At 37.1% G+C, this 10556-nt stretch overlaps 1 protein-coding gene across 1 annotated transcript; it reads left to right on the top strand.

Moving 5' to 3' along the window:
* Positions 1-6088: 6088 nt before the first annotated feature.
* On the top strand, positions 6089-8308 carry mrps21 (mitochondrial ribosomal protein S21). The gene is made up of 2 exons (XM_066675069.1): positions 6089-6230; positions 7766-8308. The coding sequence occupies exons 1-2, from the start codon at positions 6130-6132 to the stop codon at positions 7944-7946; spliced, it is 282 nt and encodes a 93-aa protein (XP_066531166.1). The 5' UTR covers positions 6089-6129; the 3' UTR covers positions 7947-8308.
* The last annotated feature ends 2248 nt before the right edge of the window (positions 8309-10556 follow it).

The raw sequence follows: 10556 nt of genomic DNA, 5'->3' as shown, positions 1-10556 counted from the left end.
ATTTCCAAGTATTGTATTTTAGATAAATTTAAATAAAAAATATGACCTAAAAAGACCTAAAGGATTTTTTACTATTATTAGCTTAATGAAATAAAAAAAAATAATTAAATTAATAAAAAATAAATATAATTTCTGTGGTTTGCATAAATAAATACATGACTTATTTATAAATTACTGAACCTTAAGTTTTGGTTTTCAAAATTTGCTGCTGGATATCCCTGGGTAAAGGGTACATAAATGATAATGTACCCAGTAATGCAAAGGTAAGCTTTTTAAAGGTTCAGTATAATTCTTCAGTCATGCACAATTACAAAGTATTTCAATCTTGCGTCATCATTTTAGAACACTCCAGAGCCAGTATACCATACTGAAGCCAGGTCAAAGGTATACGTAATGTTAAATGTTTACCATAATGAAATATTTATGCATTTCTATGTATTATTTTTCAGCTCAAGGACAGTGGGATCCTCCTAAAAGTTTGTATCCTCCCATGATTGCCTTTAACATTATTTAAATATTCATATATTTTAAACGTTCATGCTTCTTCCTGTTATTTCACACTGATGATTGATTATAGAGCAACAAAGTTATGTTATAATAAACATTATTATTGTTAGGTTTCATACATTCTCCTTGTAGGTGATGAAGTGTTTAAACAGAGTATTAGTATTTAAGTATGTTTGGTATTTACATATCATGTCATTAAAATAATATTAATGCCATTTATAGGAAGGTATATTTAACATAATTAGCATGTTTGTATTAGGATAAATTCTACTTAAGAGAAGATTTCTTAAGATTTCTCAGCTTCAAATGAAAATTATTGTTTGCACTTATTTACACTTTTATTACACTTGTTTACACTGATTATTATTTTTAATGTACTATTAAATATTAACTGTGAGGAGTTTGGTGTGTTCTCCCCGTGTCCACATGGGTTTCCTCCGAATGCTCTGGTTTCCTCCCACAGTCCAAAAACACGTTGGTAGGTAGATTGGCGACTCAAAAGTGTCCGTAGGTGTGAGTGTGTGAGTGTGTGAGTGAATGTGTAAGTGTGTGTGTTGCCCTGTGAAGGACTGGTGCCCCCTCCAGGGTGTATTCCCGCCTTGCGCCCAAAGATTCCAGGTAGGCTCCAGACCACCGCGACCCTGAACTGGATAAGTGGTTACAGATAATGAATGAATGAATGAATATTAAATGTTAAATACATTTAAATGAATATAAACAATATATAAGATAATATGTAACTTTAGAATTTTATTTTCTATATTTAGATTTATATTGCTGTGAGTTAATACACAGTTTTAAACTTGAAACTGGTTACAAAATTATGAGCATCAGAGAAGTTTTCACTTTTAGTTACTGAAATTTGACAGAAATTATGATGATAAACTGGATGGGTTGTGACCTATATCATCCAACATTAATAATTTACCTGCTCGAATGCAGTCAAATCCTCACAACATTTTTTTGTGCATTGACTGTCACTTGTCAATCAAACTCTTGATTAATTGCCTTAATTTCAAAATAAAACATTAGAAGCGCAGGCATCTACAGCCCTTTGACCACACAGTGTGAAAGACCTGAGCACTATAGCGTCCTCTAGTGGTGAACCAGACAAGCAAACTCACTTTTCAGCACATAATTCTGCCACACAAGAAAAAAAATCTTTCTTATTTGACGTCTCTAGTGCCTTCAACAGAATGCAATAATCAGTGCTCAGTGAGAAGCTGGAGGAAGCGGGAGTTGACTGCCACCTGGCTGAATAGACCACTGACTACCTCTCCAACAGATTGCAGGGGTATGGTGATCATGCCTTCTCAAGGCTGGTTCCTTGTCTCTGGAAAGCCCTTACCCGACTTGTTCAAGAAGCCAACTCCATTTCCACATCTAAATCCAGATTTACTTCTCTCTTGCATTCAGTTTCCATTAATGTTAGTCTGTGTATGATCTGTCCATATCTATTGTGATTCTATAATTGTGTTTCCTGTCCTCATGTCTGCCTTTTATGTATGTTTGTTCTGAAAAATGTAAGTGACTTGAAAAGCGCTATATAAATATAACGTATTTATTAACGTGTAGTAATTATTAGACTACAGTATATAATGTGAGGTTTCAGGGCTGTGTGTCTTGATGTGGTCTGCAGTATGACGTCCCATAGGTTACAGGACTCTCTCCTTTCCTTGTTACCCTGTACACAGTGGACTTCAGACCCAACGCGGATAACTGCTACCTACAGAAGTTCTCTGATGATACATATATCATTGACTGTGTATCGGATGGGAATGAGGAGGAATACAGGAAGATCAAGGACTTTGTCACAGCCAGCTTCCTATATAAAAATGTGCAAAACCACTTCTCAAAATGGTTCTGGAGGCAGAAGGAATGTAAATGGTTACCAGCCAGAAGACAGGGATGAATGTGATTTGTTGGACTGAGATTTTTAAATACCACATTATAAGCTCTGCTTAGACCCTTGTGTTTGCCAGCTGTCTGCCACAAATGCATCTGGAAGAATAAATGTGCAATTTAACATAATTCAGATTTTTGGTAATGTAGCATGTAAAGTTCACATGGAACTGGTGGCACTGAGCATGCATTAACGGTGCCAGTAGGGCTAGGTTCGGCCTTAGTCACCAGGGAGGCCAGAGTGGATTTACGGTTGTGGATGGTAAAGGGTGTGGAAGGACTGTAAAGCTGGCTTAGAGTGGGGTGGGGTTGGGATGCAAGACTTCACTGTTGAGCCTTTGGAGGTGTTGTGGGCTCAAGTCAATGAAACACCGACGAGAGGTAGTACCTGCCTGATGACCTCTGTGAAGAGCTAGTGATACAATGGCTGGTTTGCATACTCATGGGCTGGGCTCAATGAGTAACCGTAGTTGTTAAGGATAACTGGTTGCTAATCAGATCATAAACGGCCACAGCAACCTTAGTGTTGAGGTGTAAGATTCAACAGGAATTTTGGTGGCTGCAGGTAGGAAGAGAGTATACTGGGCCTTATGTGAAGCTCTAAAGAATTGGCATAAGATATATTACATCTTATCCTATGTATGATTATAATTACTGTTTCTTAATTTCATGGAAGTGCTGCAAAAAACTTTGTATTTGGTTTAGTTTAAATTGTGGATAATGTAACTCGCTGCTTTAGAGAAAGCTGCAGAATGTTCTGATGCTCTGCTGACTCTGAAGCAGATTTTGAATAAAGTTTTTCCTGCACATTTGAGTTATGACTGCTGCCTCTAAGGAAGCAAAGCATTATTGTATGCTATTCTGTTACTTCTTAAGAAGCAGCAATCATAAATAAAATGTGCAAAATGTGTTTCTATAGATTCTGTGCTTATATTTACTTGACTTGCATCATTTTTATTACTATAAATTTATTTTTGAAAATTCTTTCATTTTATTGGTCTTTTTTTGTATTAGCTCAGCTATAATGTAAATAAGAGTCACCCTCAATGTATTCTGAGTTTAAATAAAGGTTGATTGATTGACGTGCATGAGTATGTGGGGGCTTTAAACTGCTCCTTCAGCAACAGAATCATCCACCCACAGTTTTAGAAGGAGCTACTTTACAGGTCCTTCACCCCATCTGCAATCAGGCTGTTTAAGAATAATTTACTGTAACTGTGTCTTTCTTTTTTTTTTTTCTTCCACTCTAATGTCACATCAGCTAACATTAGTGCTACTTGAATCCACAACAACAGCACAACAATCTAACAATCTAACGTCCAGCGCAGTTTACTAATAGACATGTATTCATGTGTTGTTTTTGTGGTTTGGTTTTGAACACCGCTCTGTGCTCCAGTTCTCACATATGAGTAGAATTTTCTTATTTGTTGCTCCATTCAGATGTTGCTGGAGAATTTCTTCAGCTGCTAATCCCAGTCAAGTTGTTTTGAGTTGGATGAGACAATCATAACTTTTTTATTACATTCATACACATGATAATCTATGCCAATCCATTAGAGCTTCACATAGGTCCCACCTCACTTATTTCCTACCTGAAGCCACAAAATTTCTGTTGTTTGAATCCTGCACTTACCCTCTAGGTTTGCTGTGTTGTTTATGGTCCAATCAGCAACCAGCTATCCGTAACATCAACGGTTACTGATTGAGTCCAACACATGAGTACCCAAACCACCCACTTACTAGCTGTTCACAGGGGGCATCAGGTAGGCAATTCCCCTTGTCTGTGTTTTGCTGTATTAAGCCAATGACACATCCAGAATGCTCAATGGTGAGGTCTGGAATCCTAGACCCACACCACTCCAAGCCACATCCTTCACAGCTGCCCTTAGTTTCTGGCCCCTGATGCCAAACTGCACAAGCAGGGATGTGGTAGACTTGGTTACAAATCCCCTAACACCTATCTCCACTGGTCTTACATGTGCCTGCCACCCGCATTCCCTCACCTCAGCCACCAAGTCCACATACTTCAGCTTCTTCCTTTCAAATGCTTCATCTACTGCATCCTCAAACTGTTAATTTTATGAAAGAAACTATCAATTTACTTTCAGAGCACTTACAACACCATATATGGCCTCAATGTAGTTAATGCAATGCCCTCTGCAACCTGCAATTTTTAGTTATGCCCACCAGCAATTTCCATTCTTGTGCCTCACCCCATCTCCCAATATTTATAGCTTGCCCACACTCTTGAAAACGTTCCCCCTCACACACAAACCTAATTATTGTATTATTACAACCACTCATCAATGCATTAACCTCTAGGCGTTTGCTGTGCAACAAACATGCAAAAACCCTTAGCACCTGATTATGTCTCCATGTATACTGACCCTATGACAAATTAACCTTACTGATAGAGTATGCTTCAGCATGCCAACCCCTGTACATAATCTATAACTAGGGTCTTCCACTACCTGCTGTCCAAGATATTGTGGCCTTGGAAGGACGTTGTAAGTTGCTCCAAGCAAAACCTTAAAACGACTTGCCTCCATTGCCCACAACTCTTGCCATTACTTTACCTTGGAGATTTTACAAATACTCAATGGACATGTCTCTCTGGCTAATCAGTGCATTTTGATGGTTACGCGTCATGTTTCATCTTATACTCAGCTTGTTTGGAGCAGGTACAATATATATTCATGGTACAAAGTACCAAATTTGGCTAGAACTGAGCTGAGTAGGTATACCCTGCAGCGGAAAAGCATCATTACATACATCCACTAGGCAACTAATCAGAAATTAAACTAAATCGATATTCAGAACTTCTAATAGATATAATCTTGCTTATAACAATTAAATAGATTCTTCTTTTTATTTTGTACATTTATTTTTATTAATTCTGTTAATAGGTCCCCCACTGTGTTAATGTACTGTCCCTTTAAAACCACACGTGATTCTGCACCATTCAATATGCCACATGGAAGCAACATGGAATTCTGTGAAGCTGATCAGTTGAGAAAAGTGCTATATAAATAAATTTGATTTGATTTGATTTGAGGAGAGCCTAAACATAGAGGCCAACTGAGCAACTTGAGCAGCTTGTACCAAAGAGTAATGTTGTTTGTGTCTTCTGGAAATGTTTTCATACTGAAGATAAAGAAGCCAAATAGTAAAAGTTTCAGTAACCAAAATTAATACCACCAATCTGTTTCAGCTTTAGAAGCACAATCGCATTACTAAATATAAACAGTGCATGGCTTAAAAAAGAGACTGACAAACTCCCAGCAACATTAGAAAATAAAAAAATAATGCCTTTAATACCTTGGCATATTTATAGTGCAAGCCTTATCAGTGAACTATGAGGGTAAAAAATTGTTTATTAATTGTAATCAAGGTAAACTGTTCAGGTAAACTGTGTACTTCATCATTATCATGCACTTTATTTACCACTTATTTATTTATCATTCACTTTATTTACCTTTTCATCCATTCTAATCTTGTCACTTTATAGTATTCAAGCACAATAACATCCAAGTGCAATTTTATCCTGTACATTATCCCATATTTATGCTTATTCACATTTCAAATAAAATTCCAAATTTTTTTCTCAAACATTGGCCTACACTGAAACAAAATAATTATTCATTTGCTTATTTACTTACTTACTATGGAACATCTATTTGCCGTGCGGTGCTTCCGCACGGAGACTGATTTGTGAAGCACATGAGCGAGAGGACAACGATGGCGAATCACCTTCGATTCGTAGCGCGGACGGTGATGGTGCAAGACGGAAACATTGACGCTGCTTATAAAGCTCTAAATAGGTATTTTATACTCTGCATTACTAAAAAGCAATCACAGTATTTTCGGTTTAATGGTATCTTGCGTGGTGCCTGAGCTTCACCCCCGGTTTATACAGCGGTATAATCCAGGGCTGCGTCTCAAATGTTTCCCTTCACCCTAACGATACCTTTATTTAATGCGCTTTCCGAGAACTGAAATAACGGTTTATTTACCCACGTGTGTCTAAGACCTTAATTGTTGTTCGTCAGAGTGGTAATACATTGTTTGAATCCTAGTGTAAGTATTGTACTTCCTATGTAGTGCACTAGAGAGGGAGTTGGGAGTTGTTTGAGACCGAGCCGAAGTCTTAACTGCTGGCGCTGGTGTGTCTATAGGTTTTCGTTTTGTTAAAGTTTATTAGTAAGGTTTCACCAGCGATTTGAAAATTAATATTGTCAATATCAGCAAAATTAGTAATCAATATTTTTTAACGCAAAAGTGTAAAGATTTACTGTCGTTTTACGCGGGACAATTTCCATATAAATAATTTACATAATGGTATTTTCAGGGGCATTTGCTTTACTAAAAGGTCTAACAGGCCTGAAAAGCCCAAATAGGGAAAAAGAAATAGAGCTATTAAAATGCAAATTAAAATTAACAAATTAAAATCAATTTGTTGATTAATGATGTTTGATTTGGCCTTAATGGCTATCATCTTTTACGTGTATTTATCTTCTTTATATAAAGCCTTAATTGGAGTAGTCTTAAATTACTCTTCTAACATAAAACTTTACTCAGAGGCATCCATAAAGCTCCAGTAATGATGTCTGCTGCATCTGACCTTAAACAACTTTCCACCACTTGAAACAAGACATGGCAAGCCTGGTTTTGCCTGACCAGTGTCAGCTGCAAAGAATTTGGCATCCAAGTATTATGTAAATTTCAGTAAAGGGGAAGCAATGTTTTGTTTGGGTCCAGTATACACACTACTTTGACAAAAATGGACTATGATTCACTTACCAAAAAAAAAGAATATTTATGTTTAATGAGAAATTAAGTGACCTTGTTTAATAAATAAAACAGAGCCTAATGTCAGACCCTGAAAATCTTTACAGGGAGATAATAATTAATCACTAGGTTTATATTTATATTCCCACAAATGTACCCAGAGTGATTAAAACTTGCTATGTCTACTCCATGAGTGTCCCCAGAGCAAGTAAAATCCACTCAGCCCACTCCACATGATTCCTTGGAGACATATCCTTGTGCAATGTAAACTTCATTATCTGGTATATGAAAACCGTGTAGGGTTCTTTACAGTAAATTCCTAAAAAGTTAACTACTATTTTAAAATTTCTTAAGGTTTTTTTAAACTATTTCTTAAAGAGTTGTCTACAAATAATCTCAGAAGCCTCTTTCAGACAACAGGTAACACTTAACTTATTGACAGCCTTAAATATGTGCAATGAAGCTCCACCTGATTCAAAAGACAAATTATATTTTGTTCCCATGTGGCTAATTTCTTATGAGGTTTGACATTGCCCATCCTCTGTCCAACTGTTGTGTCTTTCTCCAGGGTGTTATCAACAGATGGAATCATTGAAACTGTGAAGCGCAGACGCTATTATGAAAAGCCCTGCAGACGCAGACAAAGGGAGAACTATGAAAACTGCAGAAGAATCTACCACATGGAGATGGCCCGCAAGATCTCTTTCATATCCCGGGCAAACAGGGAAGATCCATGGCTCGGGTGTTAGTCAAAGTGGAAGATGATCAAAAATGACTTTTCATAAGGACAAACCATGCACTGTCAGGGGAGCAGTTTCCTATATCTTGGGGAAAAAAAATCAAGATCTGAGGACTGGGATACGGAAACATTAGTCAACATTCAAGCTCTGATGGTGTCCTGGCTCACTGGGAATTGGCTCTATGGAATTTCATTGAAATGCAATAGAATCGAATTCATTTCATTCATGCGATTCTATTAATTTTGTGCACTTGGTCTGTTTGTGTTGTTATTGTACACAGTGTGAAACTGACCATATCCAATGTATGTATGTCTGTCTACCACCATTAAATACTTCCAGAGAGACAGTTTTCTTGATAGGGAAAATTTTTATATATATATATATATATATATATATATATATATATATATATAATAAGCATAAGCAAGCAAGGGTTCACATATCTCTATAACCAATGTTTAGGTTATATCATCTATAACAGTCAATTAAATTTAGAGGAGCTGCGCAATATGGGCACAAGGTTGTCTTTGGTTTTGAATTCTGCAGCCCGTATGTCATGTTTTCTGGTCAGATGCAGGCCCCCTAACTCTGCACCTTTGTGCCCAATGTGATGAAATTGTCCCAGCAGTGGTGAAAACAGTGGGAATAGTGTTGCGTTTTTCCACGGCATGGAACCTACTCGACTGGACTCTGGTTTTTGGTTTTTCCACTAGCTAAATCTAGTGCCTGGTCCCTGGAATCAGGTACTTTCTTTAGTCTCTGCTCGCTTATGGTTTCAAACAAGCTAAATTGGTCAGAGCGCTGATTGTCCAGAGAGATCTGTAATTCACATCAAAATGCAGCGTTCTAGCACAAAATAGCCACTTGTAAAGTCTCTGAAGTTACAGTAGCTTTCACATTTGTTTTTATCCGACTCGCAACGGCAGCTCGTTACATTACCCTGAGTTGTTGGAAGAGGATGAAATGGGTCAGAGGTCCATGAATATCTCTAGAGAAACCCAAACATGCAACAAGGAAATCTGATCTGTGAGAACTGGACTGCAGAGCTGTTTTCAATCAAAATAAATAAAATAAAACAACACACAAATACACAAGTAAACAGTTACAGCCGATGTTCTGACGAGTTCAAAGCATGCGATCCCCACTAGAGGTGGGTTTTTTTTGCGGCATCCCTAGTTTCATTTCACAGGGGAGCTGTGCTATTGGAAAAGCGACCAGCTAAAAGAGAGTCAAGTGGAGCTGAGCCGAACCCATTCAGTGGAAAAGCCACAAGTATGTCTTGCTGCAGGACGTCAAGCAGATTCATAACCAATATTTCATGTTGTCTAAAGCATAGTAAAAGGACGGAATCTGTTTCTACGGCCTTGCACAACTGGCTCTCTCACTTGGCTTGGTGTGAACACCACACTGGTGCCACTCCATGATCACTGCTTAGAAAGTAGGTCAGGTTTTATAAATTAAGTCTGTTTGCCTGCTGTTCTTAGAAAATAAATGCTGTTTAATTTTTTAAAGATTAGTGACAGTTTTCATGATCATCAATATCATGAGCATCAATAAATAATCATCATCTTTCTACTTAATCCATTTCAGAGTCATAATGGCAACAGGGCTAGCAAAGAAGACACTAGGCCTCTTTCTTGCTAAGAAAAGAATGCATAGACCCCATTTCCAAAAAGTTGGGATACTGTGCAAAATGTAAAAAAATAATAATAATAAAAATGCAAAAATATGCAAACAATTTAAACTATATCTTCAGTTAAAAATTGTATTGCTTTTTCAAAAATGTACACGTTTTGAATTTGATATTGATATGCTACAAAGTAATTAATAAGGTTATCTAGCGAAAGGTCAGAGACGTGATTTGGTTTAAAAAGCAACTTAGGTCACGTCTTTCAGAATTAAATAATTTTGGGAAAAACAGTGCAGACAAATAGTGAAACAATGAAAGAATAATGCTTCTTAAATTAAAATATGGAGAAACCTTAGTTGAACTGAACATAAGTTGTCATCTTATCGACAAATAAGTTAGAAATATATATTGCAGAGACGTAACAATAATATAGAAGCTCAAGGGACAGGCTTACAGGACCTAGGGTCCCTAGATAGTCTCCCATCTAAGGGCTAACAAGAGTTTGCCATTTTCTAATTACTGAACCCAGAGTATTTGCTCATTTTGAGGTGCTAATAAACTTTAAAATACGGTAAAGACTTGATATTCTCAGGCTTTTTTTTTTTCTTTGCTTTATAAACCTCAGTGGTTTTTCCCTTTGAAATCGCAGCTTAAGGAAAAATGTCCAGGACCTAGGGGGTCTCCCATGTAAGGGCTAACCAAGGCAGCTCATACTTAGCTTCAGAAACCAGCCATGATCAGGTATTGTTAAGGTGGTATGAACATAAGCAAAGTTTGCTTTAGTGGTCTGTTTCTAATTACTGAACCTAGAGCTTTTGCTCATTTTGAGGTGCTATGGTTTATGGACTTTTATGGTTACTCCCTTCAAAATAGCAGCCTAATAGAAAACCTTACATTACATAGAAGATACTAATTCTAGAGCAGCCCCTACTTAGCTTCAAAACCAACCAAGATCAGGTATTGTACTTTTACATAGTCAAGTCTGACAT

Source organism: Hoplias malabaricus, chromosome 6, assembly GCF_029633855.1.
Source record: "Hoplias malabaricus isolate fHopMal1 chromosome 6, fHopMal1.hap1, whole genome shotgun sequence".
Classification (NCBI taxonomy): domain Eukaryota; kingdom Metazoa; phylum Chordata; class Actinopteri; order Characiformes; family Erythrinidae; genus Hoplias; species Hoplias malabaricus.
Note: the sequence above shows the minus strand (reverse complement) of the source record. Positions and strands in the feature narration are given on the sequence as shown.